The sequence below is a fragment of the Sebastes umbrosus genome, chromosome 6 (genome assembly GCF_015220745.1).
Source record: "Sebastes umbrosus isolate fSebUmb1 chromosome 6, fSebUmb1.pri, whole genome shotgun sequence".
Taxonomy (NCBI): domain Eukaryota; kingdom Metazoa; phylum Chordata; class Actinopteri; order Perciformes; family Sebastidae; genus Sebastes; species Sebastes umbrosus.
In genome coordinates, this window is record NC_051274.1 from 12,795,268 (window position 1) to 12,817,402 (window position 22,135).

Sequence of the window (22,135 nt, forward strand, 5' to 3'; positions counted from 1 at the left end):
TGGAAAATAAAGTGTAATGAATCTGTTTGGAGCAGCACATACTGTAGTGTTTGAACTTCTCACTATTTTCTTATTTTCAATTTGTTAGACTTTGGCTCCGGAGCAACTCCTTCATGTTCAAAATGATCCTTCTCCATGTGAAACTAGACCTTCCATCAGCTTGTACTCTACATGAAAAAAACAATGGAATAGTTATCAACTGTACTATAATTGCACAAGAAACAGAACATTGCAAAGTACGCTGGGTATTTCCTCTCTTCTTGGAAAATAAAATATGCTTCTATTGGTTTTCTTTTATTATTATTATTATAGCGTGGGTAGTGTGTTGTAACTAGAGTTGTTCCGACACCAGTATCGGAAATGCGTCCGATACTGCCCAAAGTTCGGTAACAGGTATCAGTGAGTACGACAGTCTATGCACCGATCCAAAACCATCATTTATTAACCCAGAAAAAATCTATTTGTTTAACCGGAATTCAATTCTTCGCCGCTCCAAAACAGTAGCTTTGACGATGCTGTCGCCCTGGATGTATCATGGCTGCCACTGGCAACAACTGTCCTCTATCCACACATGATCAGTAGCAAACAACTGTTAAACAATAATTACATTTCTTTCTTTTTTAAATCGCGCTGGTATGGGATCGGTACTTGGTATCGGCATTATAATAAGTTCAGTAGAATCAGTATCCGGAAGGAAAAAATGGTATTGGATCATCTCTGGTTCTAACACCATTAAATATGAACTCATAAATAAGTGCCATTAGTACTATTTTAAAAGGGAACACTGAGGTTAAACAGCAAGATACAATCACCCAAACAGAAGGAAAATAGCAGTTTGTGTTAAAATTACTCTTTTAATGTGTTTAGAGTAAGGAACAGACCTTTTACAACATCCACAGCTTGTTACACACAACTCCTTCAAACAAAGAGAATCACAAACCCCATGAAGTGCCTACAAATCTTTGTGGGGGAACTTACCATGCAAGTTTAGAAACCTTTTTTTACCAGAGACCAAATATTTTTTCCCCACAAGACATTTTGTTTTGGCAAAAAAAAAAAAAAAAGTTTCCCCAAATATTTTACAAGCAAGTCAACAAGACAAATGATGTCCAGTTGTGAATGTTTCAGTCATTTCACTCTTATAAATTAAGAATTGATGCTGCAGTATATAGACAAAGAAAATCCTACATCTGCAGAGACCTGTAGGCTGCTCATGGCAATAATGTGCTTGATTCATGAATCCCTGGTTACAATGCACTCCACTTTTAATCTAACCCAATAACACGTATCACAAAAGGTAATTCATAGAAATATCATTGTGTCAAACAATTTATTCTCATTTCTTATCCAAGACATTTCATTACCCGCAATCAATACAATTTTAGTGTAAAGGCCACAGAGCCACAGGAATGAGATTGATTCAATACTTATGACACGTATCTAAAAGCCTGGTCCTGATGGCAGACACAATTTGTAAAATTTTTAAGTCAAATAAAAAAACAAAACATCACCATAAAAATACATAGCAGAATATGATAAAAATACATGGGATGGGATGGCCTATGACTTATTACTGTATGGAACCTAAAGTATAATATGGAGGATAAAGTTTTAAAGCAAGTGACAAAACACAATTTGTATCTAAATGGAAAAGGAGAGTGAACTAGTGAAGATATAGACATAGGTCCTATGCAGGGATCAAGAGCAGGAATCATCTGTTAACGTTTTTCCTCCATGTTCCCGAGATAGGAGTCAACCTGCGGCGAGAGGAAAACGGGTGTTAGCGCCGTTGGTTAAGGAGGAGAGGCGAGAGGGGATTACAGGATATGGAGAGTAAAGCTTGTTATGCGCATACCATTGAATCTGTAAACAGCGCTCTAAATGTATTAGTCACATGTTCATCATTTGCACTTTGAGATACTTTGAAAGCTATATAATTACCCCATCAAATGATGTACAGTACAAATGATTTAAAAACACTTTCTCACCCTGAAAATTTGAGTGGAATTAAAAGTGAGTGCACGACTTTCAGGCTTCCAGACTGATGAGCTCCACGTCGAAGGTGAGAGTGGCGTTTGGTGGGATGATCCCTGGGTGCCCTTTGCTGCCATAGGCATAGTCTGGTGAGCAAATCAGCTTTGCCCGCTGACCTACACTCATCTGTGGAGGAGATGGAAGAGATACTTATATACATACATACTCTTTGTTAAGTAACTCGGAAAATCCTGGGCTGCACCAACATGGCGTGAACAAAATGGTCAAGTGAAGTGACAATAATGCTCTTAAAAAGGGACTGTTTGTAACTTTTGAAGCGTATAAATGTAGCGGGTCGCCACACATGCGCGTTCGCATATGTGCGCTCGCGTGTGGCCGGAGCCTCATCTCCGCTGCCTGCTCTCCTTCACTCAGACAGCGCGCGCATCCTCGCTGTCTTGCGCCACCTCTAGATGTGAACGCGCGCTAACTACACACTGAAGAAGAGTTAGTTTAGCTCTGAGAATATCTAGTGAATGCACAGTGGACGTTTGTGCAGAAATAAATGCTGCAGCTCCTCCAGCCCAACAGAAGTTTCCCACGTCTTGTGAAGTGACGGAGCTCCACATGGAGTTACATTATCGCCTCCCTCCTGCGCCCGCAGGGAGACAACGGATGCCGGCAAGCAGGCAGCGGAGGAGAGGCTCCGGTTGCCGGTGTCTCCCTGCGGCGCAGGAGGGAGGCGATAACGTAACTCCATGTGGAGCCCCGGAGGGTGAGGCAAGAAAAGCCAACACTAGGATCAGATCTAAATCATGTTCATGGAGAGACCTTCGTCTGGTCAGCTAACATTACTGCCAATCAGGTGAAATATAGAGTGATATTGTGCTTTTAGCTGACGTGTGTCGCCTCACTGTTTTGAGCGATGCTCGTTCAGGTCTATTTAGAGCGAGCAAGCGCGAGCCCGACGCTGACTTTCGTTGAGTTCACGGCCACAGGTGTCGCTGTTAACAAGCATTTCTGAAAGTTACAAATAGTCCCTTTAAGATTAACACAAAGAAAACGGAAGAGATTGTATTTGGTTCACCATCTGACGCTCATAAAGTTCCTATTGTTATTCATAAAAAATATATATCATATAAATATTTGGGCGTCATGATAGACCATCTGTTATCTTGGAAAGACCACATTGAATTTGTCTGTAAAAAGACCAAAAGAAAGAATTTACTTTTACTGCCGCCTCCTTTCGGTCTTTTGGGGTGAGTAAACAAATTCTTCTTTTGTTTTTTACTTCTGTGATTATGAGTGTTCTACAGTATTGTTATACTACATGGTACAAGAGTTTGTCCACTACTTTAAAGTCAAAACTGCTCCACCAAATGAAAATCTGCTCAAAGATTGTAGGTCAACCCCTTGAGAAATTCTATGAATCAGCCTATCATAATAACATCTGAAGGCTGGCTAACACCATCGTCTCTCACCCCAACCATGTTTTGAACAGTGAATATGAATTGTTACCATCAAATCAGAGATACTGGGTTCCACGATTTAATAAGGTTAGACTGAAGCACTCTTTTGTACACCAGTCAATCCTAAAACTAAATATGGAGCCTAATCCCAGATCAAATGTACGTTGAAGGGCCCTGAATATCGTCTTCTGTGATTGTAATGTTTAAATGTATGTATCCTTGTTTCTTGTCTTTGTCCTTTCTGTGATGCAAAACAAATTTCAGACTTGTCTGACAATAAAGTATTATCGTATTATAGTATTATCGTACATGTTTTCAGCAATAAGAAACAGGTTTATTGCCAAGTAGGTTTTCACATAGGCCTACATGGAATTTACCTTGGTGTTTGGTGCATAACAATAAACATGGAGAAAATTAAAGTTAAAAGCAAGTACTGCAAACAGTCAAGAAGCATTAATAAAATAAAAAAGTACGATAAATATATGAAAAAAACATTGTAAAAAAACTAAATATATCTGTTTTTAAAATTAACAGTTTTGTGCAAAATATTGTCCAAGGAATGAGCAAAAATTCATAGTATAATAATATGTGCTATTATATATGAACAGATATTGCTGTTGCCATTAAATTATGCAACGTTAGTACACATAGCATTCAGCATGTTTATATGAAAAGCTGTATGATAAATCGTATATATAAAAGTGCAGCTATTGTATAGTTAAAAACAAGCTCCTCACCTGCGCTACTCCTTCTTCCCATCCACGAATAACCTCCTGGTGTCCAATCTTGAATTTGAAGGGCTTCCCCCGGGACCTCGAAGAGTCAAACACTTTCCCGTCTGCCAGTGTGCCTGATAAAAATCATATATATATAGCGATATATCACTCGATAATCAGCTCGGGTTGTTGTTAAGTCCCACTTTAGCTTCATAACGGTTAAATGGACTGTTTGTAACTTTTTACACGTTTAAATCTACCGGGTCGGTGTCCCATGCGCGCTCGCGTGTGGCTACGTTGTTCAGACTCAGACTCCAACACAAATTACACGGAAGCACCAAAACCGCAAAGTTATATCTAATGAAGCCCGTCTTGCAAAACAGTGTTGGCCGCGGTCGGAGGATGCGGGGGAGACCGTAGCTTTGGTCACCAGGACCGGAGTCTCTGCTCCTCTGCCTGTTTGCCTTCACTCAGCTTGTTCCACCTCACGAGCATGCGCGCACACTCCACACTGCAGAAGAGTTAGTAGCTCTGAGAATATCTAGTGAATGTACAGTGGCATTTGTGCAGAAATAAATGCTGCATATCCTCCAGACCAACAGAGGTTTCCCGTGTCTTGTGAAGTGACGGGGCTCCGTAGCGAGAAACGTTATCGTCTCCGACCGGGTGCTGGTGTCTCCCTCCTGCCGCGGTCGGGAGGCTGAATCAGGAAAAGCCATCATGTCTATTTAGAGCGAGCACAAGCGCGAGCCCGACGCTGACTTTCGTTGACTTAACGGCCACAGGTGTCGCTGTCAACAAGCATTTCTGATTCTTACAAACAGTCCCTTTAAGAGAGCCAGGTGCTAACGTTAGTGGACTAGCATCATGGGGCCGGATTAGCTTACGTTAGGAGGCTGACAGCAGCTAGGGTACCGTTAGCTCCACTAGTTCTTCTTAAAGCCACGGATAATAACAACACAACCGTTTCAATTATTTAGTAAATGATGCAAATGGGTGAGTAAATGTCCGGCTTTAGCACCACAACGTAAGCAGAAGAGACACAACAAGCCATTTGTTAACGCTAAACATGGACACTGAACTGTTAGCCAGCTGAACTGTTAGCTGAGATGCTAGCCAGCTGAACTGAACTGCTAGCTTGAGATGCTAGCCAGCTGAACTGTTAGCTGAGATGCTAGCCAGCTGAACTGAACTGCTAGCTTGAGATGCTAGCTGAGATGCTAACATCTCTGCTACCTGAGATGCTAACTCTGCTGCTAGCTGAGATGCTACATTGAGATGCTAGCCAACTGAGCTGTTAGCTGAGATGCTAGCTTGAGATGCTAACATCTCTGCTAGCTTGAGATGCTAGCTGAGATGCTACATTGAGATGCTAGCTGAGATGCTACATTGAGATGCTAGCCAACTGAACTGTTAGCTGAGATGCTAGCTTGAGATGCTAACATCTCTGCTAGCTTGAGATGCTAGCTGAGATGCTACATTGAGATGCTAGCCAACTGAACTGTTAGCTGAGATGCTAGCTTGAGATGCTAACATCTCTGCTAGCTTGAGATGCTAGCTGAGATGCTACATTGAGATGCTAGCTGAGATGCTACATTGAGATGCTAGCTGAGATGCTACATTGAGATGCTAGCTGAGATGCTAACATCTCTGCTAGCTGAGATGCTAGCTGAGATGCTAACATCTCAGCTAGCTGAGATGTTAGCTGAGATGCTAACATCTCTGCTAGCTTGAGATGCTAGCTGAGATGCTACATTGAGATGCTAGCCAGCATAAGCAGCAGTATGCAACCAGTGAGTTAGCCTAGCTAGCTGTAACAAACTGTCTACTTGGTCACCAGTTTCACTCAAAGAAAGTCTTTCACATCGCTGACGGCTCAAGTTAACAGGCTGCATCTAACACTGGTTAACGGAGGCTTAAAGAACATTACGGTCCCTATATCTCATCTCCAGTGAGCAGTAAGTCGGTAGTCGGTAGTCGGTGCTGCTCCTGCAGCCTCCTCACTCACCGACATAGTGCACCACGACGCGCTGCCCCCTCTTCGGAAACGTCCGTCCTGAAAATAGGAGAAAATAAAGAGAGAGCGTGTATAATAAATAACCGTATACTATGTGGATATATTCACTCTTTCGTCGTTAAAACAAGGCCGGTTATTCCCACCATCGCCCGGAGTTATGATCTCAATTTCTACTCCCATCTTGGCTCTTAGGTCTCCTTCTATCTGACCACCCGACAGTAGGAGCGGAAGCAGGAGGCAGGGGCGGCCTGCTGACGGGCGGGTGCTGGGCAGAGATGGGGCGACAAACCACCAATTGACCATCCAGTCATTATTATTATATTATTATTATAAAAATATATACAAATCCTATCTAATGTGGTAACTAAACCAAAACTAACAAGCTTTTTATAAACTGTGACTTTGTGACAAAAATCTAACTGAATCAGATTAATTGATTGATATTAAAATTATATATATATATATATATAATAGATAATTCATACAACACTTTCTCACACACTTTCTTCACTCAGTCATATATCTTATACTGTATATACTGTAGATGTTCTTAATATGCCTTGTACATAGTATTTCCTTTTATAATTATAATATAAAGGCTTGCCTTTACATACACACTCACTTCATTCTAATCCCATTTGGGGCAAGTCATAGTCAATTCAGCACACTGACACTGACAGCTGTTGTTGCCTGTGTTGCTTGAGTTTGCCATGTTATGATTTGAGCATTTTTCTTTATGCTAAATGAAGGTTTCTGGATATATTTGTATATTAGTTTGTAGTATTTATATTTGTATTTAATTTGTGTTGTTAATTGATTTTCTATCATAAACATATACATACATTTGCATAAAGCAGCATATTGGTCCACTCCCATGTTGATAAGAGTATTAAATACTTGACAAATCTCCCTTTAATGTGCAATTAATTTGCGATTAATTGCGATTAACTATTTTGAACGATTGACAGCCTTGTCAATGTGGATGTTGGATCTGAAGGTGTCATTACTGTATTGTTTTGGGACACAAGCATTTTTGAACTATGTTGTTTCATGTTTGATGACAACTGATGAAAATGTACTGATGAATAACTACTGACAAAAGTCATTTATTTGAGCAAGAACAGGTGCAGAAATGTTGCAGAGGAGTGTGAATTGAAAAATAGAAAATTTCCAAGTGTAGAGTTAAAAATAAAGCTCTTCAAGCATGTGTTGCAAACATTGACAACTGGAGTAGTCTACTTACAATTTAGAAGCTGCTATAGCTTCCAAATAGTCAACATAAATCACAAGGACAGCAAAAGCCTCCTCTGAAATATTAAACATCTTTTTAGGCAACATTGTAGAAATAAGCACTAAAAGGAAATCAAGCAGAACAATTAAAAGAGGAACGCTGTCAGGACATGTGTGATGCAATTTACAAAAGCAGCCTCAAAATACTGGAGGGAATATTCATGGAAATTATTTATTGGACTTTTCATGACAGTAAGAATACAGTCAAAATTTAAATTTAAAGGCCCAATCGGTCATTTTTTCACCATATTCACTTGAGTGTTCCTCAACCAATCAGTATTAACAAATATAATCCTCCACACAATCCTGGATAAGTAGTTACGATAAGTACTATTGCACAGCTGTTCATTTTCAGGACGCGCTGAAAGGTGGCGTGATCCAGGAGCAGCAAATGTCCATTCAGATGAAGTAAGTTAATATGAACCTCACACTATGCATTTGGGATTATGGATTGGGAAAGCACATTCTGATTTGTCCAGCAGATTTCACTAAAAAATGTGTGAATAAAGAAGAGTTGTCCTGCCATAAATACCACTTTTATGAAACCGTTGCATTGATTCAGCACCTCTCTGACATGGTGCCACAAAAACAATACAAAGCTATAAATAAATAGGTAGTATTACAGGATTGGTGTATTGGATTGTGTTGCAGGTTTCATTTTGTGAGTGAATGTGACTAATTAAAGGAATAAGTTACCTTTTTGGGAAAGATTTTCCTTCTTGGCGAGCATTAGACAAGAAGATCGATACCACTGTCATGTCTGTACGCTGACTATGAAGCGGACTATACCCATGACATTTTGGATCTCACATTTGACCTGCTAGAGGAAGACCTGGGATCATTCTCAAGAACATTTCTGCCCAATTTATCTTCTCCTGAGTGCTGGAGTGCGCTGAGTCTCTGCTTATGACATCCTCCTCCAGAGGGGCTCTTTGATACATCTGAACGGACAGGTGACTTGACTGAGCATTTTTTATCATGACTGTAACAACCTGGTGAGGAATTTGACTTGTACAATGTGTTGGTCTTTATATGATAATGTGAAGTTGATGTCGCACCATCATGCGGCCTCACATCTGTTGGCTGCTCTGCGTTTTCTCTTGGGTCTGATGGTGATGATGATGTAGCTTCTGGGCTGGATAAAGAATACAAAGAAAATTATAATGACTACAACTGACATAGAATCAAAACATGTATGTATGTTACTATAAATGAGTTTTAGCTGACAGTAATCTGGTAATGTGGTGCCATTTTTGAAAATTATGCTATGATAATATACATAGCCTAGTTATTATTATAAGGAAGATAAGTATGAATTTCAATGAGACCTATATTATCAATCATGAAAGAGTAAGAACAGTCTTTGCACATTATGCCAGATCACAAAAAACAGCTTGTTGCCTAATTAGACCAACTGTTATTATTCTGCAGCTATTTCAGAACAGACATTTAACTGTTTTGAGTTGCTGTAGGCATATTTCTGAACTTTGGACAGAGCAAAGCTGTTTCACCCCGTTTCTGGTCTTCATAATAAGCTAAGCTAACAGGCTCCTGGCTGTAGCTTCAGTTAGCATGGTATCAATCTTCTCAACTCTCGGCTAGAAAGGTAACAAGCATATTACCCAAAATTACTACTTTTGAGATGTAAGACACGTCTCTATTGGCCGGTCTCGATTGGAGTGACAGTTTGGCAACATCCACTATGTGAGTGACTAGTTAACTGAGCTAAGCTAGTAGCCACAGGCTGACAAAATCATGTGTATAATCATGTATTTTTTTAACCCATTACAATATCATAGATCGTTAAACAAAAGCAATCCGCTTGCACTAGTTCAAACATTAAATTCTTGCCGTTACTAAGATGGAAGTTATGAGTAGTTCATTAAAGTATCAGTAGGCAGTATATTTTTTTGCATCATTGGTCAAAAATTCAATAATAACCTTTCAGCATATTTTAATTCAAGTGTTCTTAGAGAAAACTAGACTTCTGCACCTCCTCATGGCTCTGTTTTCATGCTTTAAAAAATCTAGCCTGTAACGGGAGACCTCGACCAATCACAGGTAATTTCATTGAGAGAGCGTTGCTATTGGCTGTGCTCCGGTCATGTGACCGGAACTCGGCGTTCCTTCAACAGATTTTAGAATGGCAGCTGCGTCAGAAACTTTGTCTATTTACAGCTAAACCGTGTACTACAAGATGATTCTGAAAACATTTGAGGCCAGAAATAGGCATTAACGTAACATAATATTGATTCATATTTGATCAGCGCTGCCTAGTTTGACCGTTTGGTCGGAGGTCGGATCAGCTCTTACTGCTTGTTTTCCTCTGGTCTGTGAAATCTTGCAGATGCCGTTAGGAGCACCGGAGGACAGCAAAACTTTTAGATTTGCATTAATAAACTTTTAATCACAATTTTATTTTACTTGCAATAAAACATTTTTTCATTGCATGATAGTTTTGCTCTCAAAAAAAAATCTCTATCAACAGCTGAGGGAAATATCTGTTTAGCTGTTGCTCCATTATGTTCACCAGCTAGTCGCCAACTGTGCCTGAAGTTTGGTGCTGAGCAGGTGGTGTACAGTTGGTTTTTAGAGCTTTTGCACTGAAGACAGCTGCCTATGAGAGCGGTGAGAGTGAACCAAAATAGTAAAGTTGTGGGTCGGACAGCTAAACAATGAGCTGAAACTCACTATAAAGCTTCATAAAGCTGAGGAGGGGAGCTGCAGATTCAGGTTATAATACTCTGCAGGTTCAGGAACCATTTGTGGGTTCACCTTTTGAGGATAGTTCACCGGAAAAGCAACTTACTGAATTGTGGTCAGTTGTTCCTGGAGCTGCAAACATTGCCTCTCATTGATCGGGTAGGAGCGAAAAAAGATCATCCCTATCAGCAGAAGTGCGATGGGAACAGGTGTGAACAGCACTATCAGAGCCGTCACCACTCCGTCGCCATGGTTACACGCACCCGCTCTGTAGCCCACAAACCTGCAGATGAGGAGAAACCAAAATGTGGCGGACCAACAGACGTACACACACATAACACAAAGTGAGTGGACGGAAAGCTGACTCACTGTAATGTCATGGTTGAGATGCCAACAGACAAGCCTCCTGCCAGCTTACTGCAGAAGGCATAACAAGAGAAAAACAGGGGCTCCAGGTCTTTGCAGAAGGGGTGTCTCACGGCAAAGTCGTCGATCACATCTGGGAGCATAGACCTGCAGCAGATAGACAACAAGCTGACATATATCATATCAAAACCACATTGTCAGTTTAGATGAGGAGAATTGACCAGTCAACAAAACAGATCGTTGCTAGAATATTCATCACTGGCCAGGGTCAGGTAGAGGCGATGTGAATGATTCATGTGCACAACATTCACTTCTGATACTGATTAGATCTGACAGGCAGTCTGAGAAAGGTTTGGGAACTGCGTGTCCTCGCTGGGAGCTGACTCACCAGGGTAGCAAGAATATGGTCGCCACGCTGAATCCCATCAGAACGCACATAACCATGAAGACTGGCAGGTTACTGGGAACACAGGCAACTATAATCACTGCTGGGATGAAGAGCTGAGAGACATAAACAGGCCTTACAATAAGAAGGAGATTGAAGGTGTGGAAAAGTACTCTCATCATTCAGATTATTATACAGCGATATGTGTGATTTCTTACTGATAGTCCAATGAAAACGGTGGGCTTTTTTCCTATTCTCAGAAGAACTGTTTGCCACAGAGGAACTGCTACTGAGGCAGAAACCTGCAGAAATAATGAGACATTTCATTAAAAATTTAAAATGTGTCTTGTCTTGTAAATCCTTAGAAGGTTTTTGAAATGCTGCATATATAAACATCTTGGTGAGCAGAGTGTGTGATTTTAGTTAGTTGCATTTTACCAGTAGAACCAATAGGAGGTGCTGGAACTGGGCTCCCTGCCCAGCTGCATGGCTGCAGAATAGTGCAAAATTACCCAAAGACATCTGAGATAAAAGAGATACGGGACATAAAATAAAAAATAATTATGCTTTGATAACCAATGCATACATGCATGTCTTTTGAAAACACAAAACCAAAAAAAAGATGGTTATACAAGGATTATTATCTTATCTTATTAGCTAATCTTCATCACAGGTACATCAGGTTAAGAGGCATGCAACATAGCCACTATGAGCTCAAACTGTACCTGAAATGCAAGTGCACTAAAAACAAAGCCAAGCACCAGTCGTTGGTAAGGAATGTGACATATCAGCATCTTCAGCGAGGTCAAATAGGGCGGTCGTACTTTCTCATCCGAGCAGAGTGGAGCTGGAAATAAAACCCAAATGACATGTCAAGGAAGGGGAGTGAAATGCCACAACTTTAGGGTATACAATACTTTGCATTGTATTGTAATGGAACAAAGTCAAGCAGCTTAACAACAAAAAATCTGTTATATTCGTAGTATTTGATGATTAACCATTGGTCACTTCTGAATGACTCACCCCGCTGCTCCTTCACCCCCAGGAAGAGAACCAGGCTGCAGAGGAAAAATATGGCACCCATGATCAGAGCTGAGGTCAGGAAGGCCTTTCGCTGGGAGGCAAAATACACACATTAAACAATTAAAGATAAATAAAGCACAATATTATGCTGCCAACAAACACACCCTCAGAGGCATACAAAAACACATGAACAGTCCTTCCTGCTTAAAATGTGTTGTTCTGTTAATCTTATTTTGGGATTACTTTGCCTTTAAATCATGTGAAGAACCGTTATTCTACTTCAAGCAACCTGCGGCTCCGGAGCCACATGCGGCTCTTCAGCCCCTCTCCAGTGGCTCCCTGTGGATTTATAAAAATGGAAATGAATAACTGTTTTTTGTTTACATTTTCATTTTTATTTATCATTGTTGTAGGTCTAAGGTACGACGGTACGACGGTACGACGGTACGACGGTACGACGGAGTATTAGGGCCACATTGAGGGAAAAAAAATAAATCTGAGATTTTGAGAATAAAATCATAATATTACCAGAATAAAGTCATAGTATTATAAGAATAAAGTCATAGGTTTACGAGAAAAAAGTCATAGTAATATGAGAATAAAGTCATGATATTATAAAGTAGTAATTTTACATGTTATTTTATTTTTTTCTCGTTAAATTATGACTTTATTCTCGTAATATTACGACTTTTTTTTCTCATTAAGTTATGACTTTATTCTCGTAATATTACAACTTTTGTTTTCTTGTTAAGTTATGACTTTATTCTGGAAATCTCAGATGTTTTTTCCCTCAATGTGGCCCTAATACTCCGTAGTACATTTGCTCTTTGGCCCTCACTGCATTAGACTTATATATTATATACTTAGACTATTAACTGTGTTACCTTCATCACAATGCTCAAATGTTTTGCGGCTCCAGACAGATTTTTTTGCCTAAAATGGCTCTTTTGATAGTAAAGGTTGCTGACCCCTGCTTTAGTCTGACATCATTGCTGCCTACCTTTTAGGTTACCAAGCTAACTCCATAATCTACTCTGTTTCTCAACACTGAGAACACACACAGATGAACACACAACAAAGCCTGAGTTAAGAACAGTAAATTACAGGGTAACAAGATACCCCTGGGACTATGTGAGTGAGTACAATGCTAAAGCAATGCCGCCTGGCTGCTACAGAAATATGAGTGTTATCTCAGCCAGCGTGACCGCTTGTATCTTCACATTTTTATCTACCGTTTCTTGAAGTGGTGCATCAGTTTGTGATGAAGATGATGTGCTTTGAGGTGTTGTTTCATGAGCCTGGTCCTGATGTAGACAGGCCTCTTGCTTTTCTGTGTTGTACACAGATACAACTTGACCCTGAATTACAGAAGCCAACAGCATGGCCACCATCTTCACACTCATTCCTGCCAGAAAAGGACAGAGAAGGGGACATGAAGTTCAGTGATGGAAGAAGTATTCAGATCCTTACTAAAAGATGTAGTACCACACTGTGAAAATACTCCACCACAAATCAAAGTCCTGCATTCAAAACCTTACTTAAAGGTCCCATATCGTGCTCATTTTCAGGTTTATACTTGTATTTTGTGTTTCTAATAGAACATGTTTACATGCTGTAATATTCAAAAAACACATTATTTTCCTCATACTGTCTACCTGAATATACCTGTATTTACTCTCTGTCTGAAACACTCCGTTTTAGTGCATTTCAATGGAATTGCAACGGAATTGCGTTGCTTGACAACAGTTTGGGTCCATGTTTACTTCCTGTCACCTGATATCATTCACATACACTGCAACAGGAAATAAACTGGGACACATTTAGAATGTTTACGATTAAAACCGGGTAATGGTCTAAATATTGTATATTTGTGACATCACAAATGGACAGAAATCCTAACGGCTTGTTTCAAACGCGCAATTTCTGAATACGGGCTGTGTGTATTTCTCCGTATATTGAGCGTTTTGATAGTTTAACAGTATTTATATAGCACTTAAACTTGCTTTATAATGTAAAAGACCTGAAAATCTCACTTTTTACAATATTGGACCTTTAAGTAAAAGTATGTGTAGCCTATATGTGTGTTTTACTATTATATATGATATTTTTGGATGAATATAACTGCTGCATTAATGTGTATGTTGCATTTTACTGCTGTAGATGCTTAAAGTTTTGCTATTTTATACTCCTTTATATACTGTTGGGTAATTTAATCTAAAGCAATGCATCATATTCTATAAAATCATCAAATATTTGTAACGTCGTCCTGTGAGAAACATGTAGCCTATCTTTAAAAAGTCAACTTGTCCTGAAGTTGCTCCGAAAAACAGCCCTGTTTTCTGCTGTGATGATGCATTTTCCAGCAGTTTATTTATCTTAAGGAGAAGGAGAATTTTCTCATCCCATAAAGGAACACTTAATCCTTCAGTTTATCAGAAAAAAAAAAAATGCAATTTTGTCTTCGTTGGAAGGGAAGAATATGTGGTTGTTGCAATCTGAAAAGCTGTCAGACAAATGAAGTGAAGTAAAAAAGTACAATATTTGTTGCTAAGATGTAGTAGAGTAGACGTATAAAGCTGCAAAGTACCTCAAATTTGTACTCAAGTACAGCAGTTGAGTATACATACTTGGTTACAATCAGACACTGAAGAAGTGTGATGAATCTGAGGGGAAATCACGGTCTACATGTTGTATGCAACCTGGTAATAAGGTGATCTGAGATGATTGTGAGTACTGGTGCTCTTACTGTAGGCCGTGGCAGAGTCTCTGTCTCTGTGATCTCCCCCCAGGAACATGTTGAGTGAGAGGTAGGGCACGTTGTAGCACTGTTAATGGACGACAGGGGAAAACATGACACCAGCTGACAGCACATGAGCAGTGTGAAACTCAGTAGTCATGGTGACGCACAGCTTGGAGCGAAACGGCGGCAGCAACAGTGACATGAGACCAGTAGGAAATTCTGTCACCATGGTGACATGAGGAAGATGAAGGGGGCAAAAGTATACCGAAGCACGAGATGGTGGATGGATGATTAAGAAATGGGTACAAGTAGTGGCGGAAGAAGTACTCAAAACCTTTACTTAAATAAAATAAGGCTACCAAAACAACAATGTAAAGAAATACTCATTAAAATATAATACTCAAATATACATTCCAAGTATAATTCAAAAGTGTATTTAAGTAAAAGTATTATCCGCAAAATGCACCTAAAGTATCAAAAGTAATATTCTATCTGACATTAGTATGTTACTGATGTATCCAATGTGTAAGCAGAATTATAGGCTACTGTTGTAGCTAGTCGAGGTGGTGTTAGTTTTAACTACTTTATTTACATTTAGTTAGTTTAGTCCAGTGGTTCTCAGCCTGGGGTCAGGCAGGCTCCTCCAAAGGGTCACAAGATAAATATGAGGGGTCGTGAGAGGATTAATGAGAGAAGAAAGAAGGTCTAATACACAAATTTGTTTACAGATTTTGGACTGTTCTCTAATCTTTGTTTTTTTTTGTGAAATATTTGATAATTTTGGGCCTCGAAAAGTTATGGAAATGAAACCATCTGAAAAGTTTGGTGGTCTGAAACCTCAGACAAGGGACTATTAGACAATAGACACTTTGTAATTGCTTTTTTTGTAATTGTATTGTACTTTATAAGCCTATCATATGTCTTTTTTAATGTGAAATCTTAATTTGAAAAGTAACTATGAACTGCAGCTGTCAGATAAATGTAGTGTATCCAAAAGTGCAATATTTCCCTCTGAAATGCAGTGACGTAGAAGTATGAAATTGAACAAAATGGAAATATCCAAGTACTTACTGAGCGAGAAGTGCCTGTAACACTTACACTGACTTACACTCATGAGGGTCTCGAACAGGCAGGCCGCTGTGAGGAACCACAGCACGCTGAGGCCCTGAGACATCCAACCTTGTGGCACAAACCACAGCAGCAGATAGAACAGGATGGCGAATGGAGTGGAGAGAATCAGCCTGTGGGATAAACATGGTGGGTTCTGTTGAATGCAGAGCCAGGGGGAATGAATCGCAGCTTAATTCAATATGAAGTGTGTTAAACATGCGGCTCCACCAACCAACCATGGAGTGAGTTTGCCGATGGGCGTCCAGTTACTGCAGCTCACCAGATATCCAATCAGAGGGTCGGTCACAGCATCCCAGGCCCGGCTCACAAAGAGGATCATTGAGACATAAGAGGCCTCCATCTGTGAAACACTGACATACTTTATTTTGAAATTAAGATAAGCACATAGGATGGTGCGGGAAGAAATACAGATCTCGTATACCTGCACAACATCCAGAAGAAAGATCTGCAGGGAAACAGTTATAGCTGCTGTTGTAATCTGATATGGGACGTCACCCACAGCATAACACACCTTCCTGGCCACAGGAATCCCCCCCGACTCCTGTGAAGAACAAAGAGGAAGGGGGAGGGACATTTTTCTGTTGTCTATTGAAAAATCACTTCAAACATTCAGCTGATTTTGTGTATACACAGTTTTTGCTCTGTTGATTTGATGCACTTCTGCCAACAGTTCTGTTCACACACTTTTCACACAGCTATCACAGTGGAAGCGTGGGTTGCAGGACATTTTAAAGGCAGATTTCAAATGGGATTACAATACTCTCAATCTTCTTCCCAATGAGTAGAAATCTGGTGTCGACTCATTTACGGTATGAATACATGCAGACGTACAAAACTTTTGACTGTATAATCAGTATGAAGTTACATGAGAAGAGACACAACAGGTTTGTTACCAGTTTAGGAGAGACCGAACAAGAATATTATATGGAATATGGAAGAATATAACAATAGGTGACATGGATTAAAGTCTATGACCCGATCTAAATGACAGGCAAGACTGCCTAAAATATCAAATTTAATCTATTGTCAGTTTTGTGTATCTCCACTAAATGACCGCAGGTTCAAGTTTGGCTCTTGAGAAACTCACATATATAGTTAGGAAGAAAGCTTCAGAGTTTTTAAGACATTTGGGAAATGTTTTTGGAATTTGTTAAAATTGGAAGAGGCACTAGAAGTGTGAAGTTTAAATAAAAATGACTAATCTATTGTGAGGAATGTGTGTCGTTTTATGTGTGTGACCGTATTCTGAAAATAATTTAATTCAATTTATTTTTATTCTATTTATTTACTTCATTACATTTTTTGTGTAAATCTATATCCGTTTTAACTTCATGTTTATCTATTTATTTTCATGTGATTTTTATTATTATTATTATGTACAATTTGGGGGAAGGTTCTGTGTTGTATGTACAATGTGATAAATGTATGAAATCAATAAATATATGTTTAAAAAAAACTGCAGGTTTCATTTTGAGAGAGGAGTTTTTTGTTTTTAGACACCAGTATGTGATTTTGATGATTGTATGAGGAGTTTTGAGAAGACAAAACCTCTTGGAGCATGTTTTTCTGTTTTTCAAATAATAACATTTTTAATTCTTGCTTCGCTTACACTCAAAATTACACTTTTGTTTCCAACAATGCATCAAAACAATCCATAAAAACAGTAATACTATTGCTTTAAGGATTTAATTTAAAACCTCCATCATCTGTAGGTCACATCTGAGGGAGAAATACATAAAATAATAATTTTAGCAAATGAGTCTGACAAAATCTTCACTGAAATGGTGAATATTTTCCTGCCCTGTTTTGAATATGAATGCAAAAGTAGGTAAAACAAGTAGAAGAAATATTTAATTTGGAAAAACTTACCCTCTGCTGACCTTCGCTGCATGAGTTTCTATCTGTGGTCTGTTTCAATAACTGACTCTTTAAGGTTTGTACTTGATTTGTAAAATTCTTAAAACAACTCATCGTTTGAAGCTAAGAAGAATAACGCCACATGCAGACCGCCACTTACAATCTTCCACAATAGCAGCTCCCTCCACACACAAACTCTATTCAAGTTGTTTGACACTGAAATGTGGTTGAACAACTCCTTTGAGGCGCTGTTATCCAGCCCACCTGCTCGCATCTATAGTAAGAATGAATGAACTGGCTCAACAACAAAGATTATTAAGTGTGCATTTCCTTGACAAAACATTTTAGGAATATTAATCATGATTTTACTGTATTTGTTGGAACATTTGAACAGAGTTTGGCTGCAGGTCTGTTTTAAATGCTAGATATGAACTCTAAAGATGATAAGAATTTGACAAAGTGCAACATTAAACAAAATACTTTGAATTTAATTTTTTTAAAAAAGTAATATTTTCCTCAATAGCAGTTCCTACAATAGTCTGAGTATGGCACAAAAGGGCCACAGTTTTCATTGGATTATCAGTAAGAGATCCGAGATACTCCTGCACTGATAGACTGTATGGACTGCTCTGACCTCTTGTGGAACAGCAGTGAAACTTTCCTTCATCAAATGAAGCTTGTTCTTCCTCTCCATGACTATTTCAAACCTATGATTCCATAAAAACACAATTAGAGTCTGACCTTGTGCCCTGTGAGGAAAAATGTATCACTATGATTCTCTAAAATAAATTACTGGGTGCCAAACGAGATGCTTTCATCATTCAATCTTTAATGCCGTTTATTTACATGATCGTGACCAGAGATGACGCTACAACATCCCCATTATGAAAAGAAAAAATTACAAAAAAAATTGCAGACTTTCTCAGAGTAAAAATAACCCTTTCTGTTTTCAATAACAAAAATGTCAACATTTCTTATTCTGTAAAATAAAATAAAAATATAAAACAAAACAAACAATGGGACCACATGGAAGTGAATTATTTGTCAGACAAATTGTATCCATCCCTATAAAACATAGCTCCGTTTAATCCCATCACTCTTTGTGTTTTGCAATGGTGACATGTTGGATTTTTTATTATTTTAAATCTTGCAGACCATCTAACAGCACCCTATAAATTGGTGCTCTTACTTGCATTGTCTTTGGCCTGACGGAGTCCATACAGCCATTTGATCACTCTGGCATTTCTCTCAATAACAGAAACACCATAGGGAACACGCTCTGCAGCGTTGCCAGCATCCTCTTCCTCCTCATCTTCATCTTCTCTACCAGAGCCTGCGCACTCGGACCCTGGAGCGCTCACGCTGCGGAAACGGGCCATGGACACAATGTCAGAATTAGACCCCGTCAGCTGGAGGTCAGCGGGGTCCAAACCGCACAGGTTGAAGAAGCGCTCCATCTCTGTCCCGGCTCGGGAGCACCGGTCACTCATGTCCGATTTAGAGCGGGTCAGGGAGGGGCGCTTCCTGGAACTGGAGGAGGACAAACGGGTAATCGCTGGGGACCGAGGAGGGAAAACAGGGAGGACGGGGGGAGCGGGGACGGGGGTTTCAGCTGGAGAGAAGAGAGGATTGTCAGGTTTAGATAGAGCAACAACAGGTTTCAGAGGAGAAGGACGTGGTGTTGTTCTGGTGTGGAAGAGACGCAGGTGTGAGGTAGCCGGGCGGAGTGGAAACTGGGAGTGTAAAGGTATGGGCTGAAGGGGCTGCCGGATGTACTGAGGCGGTCTGCCGGGTGTCCTCGCAGGGCTGGCCTGAGGCATGACGTCCACTCTGCGTACGGTCCCTGCAGCTGGAGACCCAGGAGAACTGGGATTCTCTACCCTGGCAGGTCCAGAGGCTTTTAATCTCACCTTAGCTGGACTGGACCAGTCGGGACGAGGGGGTGGACACGGCCGCTCCTTCTTCTGCTGCGCCCCTGCAGGTGTGGAGCAAGGAGAGCTGTGTGAAGTAGCAACACCATTAGGAGCGTCACTGTCCTCTGAGTTTACAGCAGCACCATCGTTCACACCACTGATCAGGTTACTCAGATCCTCCAGGTTGAGCTGGACTACCTCCTGCTTTGTTTTGGTTTGGGTGGGTGTCTTCCTGGTGGGCTGCAGAGCAGTTCTGGGGTTCAGCAGAGGTTTACGCATTACAGGAGGCCTGACCGGCTGCTGTTTAGAAAGAGCCACCTGACTCTTGACATATTTGGCCTTGTCTGCTTCCAGCCTCTCCACCGCACTCTGCTTTGGTCCGCCTGCTGTTGTCTTGCGCTGCCGGTAGAAGTCTGGCCCCACTGGCCCCTTGGGCCGCAAGCGTGGTGGCGTGGCAGCCACAGCGGTCCTCGCTGGCTGCCTGGCAGGGTGCTGGAGAGTCTCCAAAGGCATTTTTGTAAAACTAGTAGTCGTACCTGTCCTTGTGCACTTTCTGTTCACAGCTTTGTCTTCGGCCACCTTGGAGTAAATCTCCTGGTTCCGCAGAATTTGAGTAATCTCAGCATCTCAGTTGAACTGGCATTTGGACTTTCTGTGGAAAAGAGACACACATCAGTCATGACAAAGACAGCTCAATAAATGAGCAGTCAATAAAACATCTACCTTAAAAGACAAGCAAGCGTCTTCTTCAGTCACTTTTAAGACTCTAACACCGACAGGACACAGCCACCTCCACAAAGAACACCTCCACCCATAAACCCTCCCCTTTCTTTAAGACTGAACCAATCAGCCGCTTCAAACCTTCTCCATCTCAAAACTTCATTGGCTGCCGGCTCCGACAGGATCTGAACAATCACCCTTCAGCCATCCATCTCTCCGCAGACAAACACACAATAAAACTGACAATTCATTTCCAGTCAGTAGAAGACCGGTGAAAAGAGTGGCAGAAGTGTGTGTGTGATGGGGAGGTGCATCAGGACAGCTGTCAACAAGCTATTGTCTGGAGGCAATGCAGAGCAGATCACACACACACCAACAGCTGCTATGGGAACAATGGCTTCCCATCTTTAAATAAAGCAGCCAGTTGCCAGGGTTTGTAGCGGCCTAAACTACAAGCCTCTGTAGGTTAAGTAAAGTCACAACAACGAGGGTCAATTTAGCATCCCTCTTTGTGTGCAGAACTGTGGCGAAGGTCACAATAGTGAACTTGGTAAATGCAGGCACTTCCTTCTGTGCTTAAGACACGGTTTGAAAAAGTCTGCATCTACCAGTCACATTCTCTACATATTTGCCATTCCAGTCTGAGCCAGGCCAAACTCCTGCTGATAGCAGGGAATCTTTCTGTAATCTTAACCTTACAGATCCACAAAAGCAAAGTTTACAGGCGAGAACAACCAAGCAGCACCAGGATATATATATATATATATATCATTAAAAGGGTAGCAGGCTGGTGTGTTATTACAAAGCAAAGAGGAATGTCTAGAGGTGAGTCACACAAACATAAATAGAGCCACTCATTTTATAGTTCTGAGTCAAGTGGCAGCATGTTCGGCCATTGAGAGTAAATGACAAACATGGAGCGAAGAAGAAAGAGAGAAACACACAAAGAGAGGTAAACAACAGAAAGTATTCAAGGCCTCCACCAATCTTGTCCTGACAAGCTCAGCTCTGCTTCTGCTTATCAAGGTGTGGGTTAGCTGTTAAAGACAGTTCCTTTTCTTTCATTTGTACTTTCATTTCTACAGAAAACTCACCTTGACAGTCCCTGTTGGTGTCCTGAGCCTCTCTTGGGTTGCTTGTTTCAGCCCAGCGTACTCACTGTGCTGCCCTGTTGAGGAGAATGTGTGTGAATGTGTTTGAGAGGATTTAGCAGCTCAAGACAAACCTGTTTGACAACTCATGTGTGCTCCTCCTGAGTCCGCCCTCCTCTCGCCGATTGGTCCAATCCCTCTCCTACAAGGATATAAACCGACTTCTTTCTGGTCACATGATCCCTGCCATTGTGTTGAGCTGCTAGCTGCTAGATGATAAGAACTCATAGTTCATCTGCATGCTGACAAGCGGTTCAAAGGTCTAGTATGTGTAAAGTGTAGAATAATAAAGTACACAACGGGACAATTTAGACAAATTTAATATCATCATAAAGTTGCCTCACACAAGATAGAGAAACAGAAAGTATAATCTCTTCCTCTTACCCGAAACAAAACAAGAAAGAACAGCCACCTACACCAAGAATATAAAAATAAATGACCTTAAAAAGTCATACAAGTGTTTTGATTAAAGACATGAATGTATACAAACATAACAAACCATAATTCACTCACATTCTCTTTTGTGCGATACTTTGACAATCATAAAACTACCACAGTTCGTCATACTCCATTCCATAATATTTGGCCATTTAGTATTGATGACTGTAATATATTACAGCTATATATATATAAAAAGTGCACATAAGAGCACAGAAACATGGTTACAGTATAAGATATAT

General features: G+C 40.4%; 3 protein-coding genes across 4 annotated transcripts; all 3 read right to left on the bottom strand.

The window, feature by feature from the left end:
* Positions 1-834: 834 nt before the first annotated feature.
* Positions 835-6,448, bottom strand: fkbp1aa (FKBP prolyl isomerase 1Aa). Of its 2 annotated transcripts, XM_037772108.1 has the most exons (5): positions 6,320-6,448; positions 6,168-6,215; positions 4,181-4,293; positions 1,989-2,160; positions 835-1,757 (listed from the first exon to the last, which is right to left on the bottom strand). In XM_037772108.1, the coding sequence occupies exons 1-4, from the start codon at positions 6,354-6,356 to the stop codon at positions 2,029-2,031; spliced, it is 330 nt and encodes a 109-aa protein (XP_037628036.1). In that variant the 5' UTR covers positions 6,357-6,448; the 3' UTR covers positions 835-1,757; positions 1,989-2,028. The 2 variants fall into 2 exon arrangements, with proteins under 2 accessions (XP_037628036.1, XP_037628037.1); XM_037772109.1 differs by lacking the exons at positions 6,168-6,215; positions 6,320-6,448 and adding an exon at positions 5,997-6,069.
* A 731-nt stretch (positions 6,449-7,179) lies between these two features.
* Positions 7,180-18,365, bottom strand: mfsd2al2 (major facilitator superfamily domain containing 2a-like 2). Its single transcript, XM_037774131.1, has 13 exons — positions 18,306-18,365; positions 16,030-16,355; positions 15,792-15,924; positions 14,690-14,768; positions 13,114-13,348; positions 11,944-12,053; positions 11,646-11,767; positions 11,359-11,442; positions 11,139-11,222; positions 10,924-11,036; positions 10,539-10,682; positions 10,276-10,452; positions 7,180-8,601 (listed from the first exon to the last, which is right to left on the bottom strand). The coding sequence occupies exons 1-13, from the start codon at positions 18,363-18,365 to the stop codon at positions 8,250-8,252; spliced, it is 2,019 nt and encodes a 672-aa protein (XP_037630059.1). The 3' UTR covers positions 7,180-8,249.
* Positions 18,366-18,480: 115 nt separating this feature from the next.
* fam110a (family with sequence similarity 110 member A) lies at positions 18,481-21,584 on the bottom strand. Its single transcript, XM_037773932.1, has 2 exons — positions 21,399-21,584; positions 18,481-20,236 (listed from the first exon to the last, which is right to left on the bottom strand). Exon 2 carries the CDS (start codon positions 20,095-20,097, stop codon positions 18,841-18,843), a length of 1,257 nt encoding a protein of 418 aa, XP_037629860.1. The 5' UTR covers positions 20,098-20,236; positions 21,399-21,584; the 3' UTR covers positions 18,481-18,840.
* Positions 21,585-22,135: the final 551 nt, after the last annotated feature.

Coding starts and splice junctions, on each gene's coding strand:
- fam110a (XM_037773932.1), bottom strand. CDS start 20,097: ATGCCTTTGGAGACTCTCCAGCACCCTGCCAGGCAGCCAGCGAGGACC.
- fkbp1aa (XM_037772108.1), bottom strand. CDS start 6,356: ATGGGAGTAGAAATTGAGATCATAACTCCGGGCGATG. Junction 4,294..6,167: donor CGTCGTGGTGCACTATGTCG/GTGAGTGAGGAG, acceptor GATTTTTATCAG/GCACACTGGCAGACGGGAAA. Junction 2,161..4,180: donor GGGAAGAAGGAGTAGCGCAG/GTGAGGAGCTTG, acceptor TCTCCTCCACAG/ATGAGTGTAGGTCAGCGGGC.
- mfsd2al2 (XM_037774131.1), bottom strand. CDS start 18,365: ATGGAGAGGAAGAACAAGCTTCATTTGATGAAGGAAAGTTTCACTGCT. Junction 12,054..13,113: donor ATAACACTCATATTTCTGTA/GCAGCCAGGCGG, acceptor AATTGTTTAATG/TGTGTATTTTGCCTCCCAGC. Junction 11,768..11,943: donor GGGGGTGAAGGAGCAGCGGG/GTGAGTCATTCA, acceptor TTTTATTTCCAG/CTCCACTCTGCTCGGATGAG.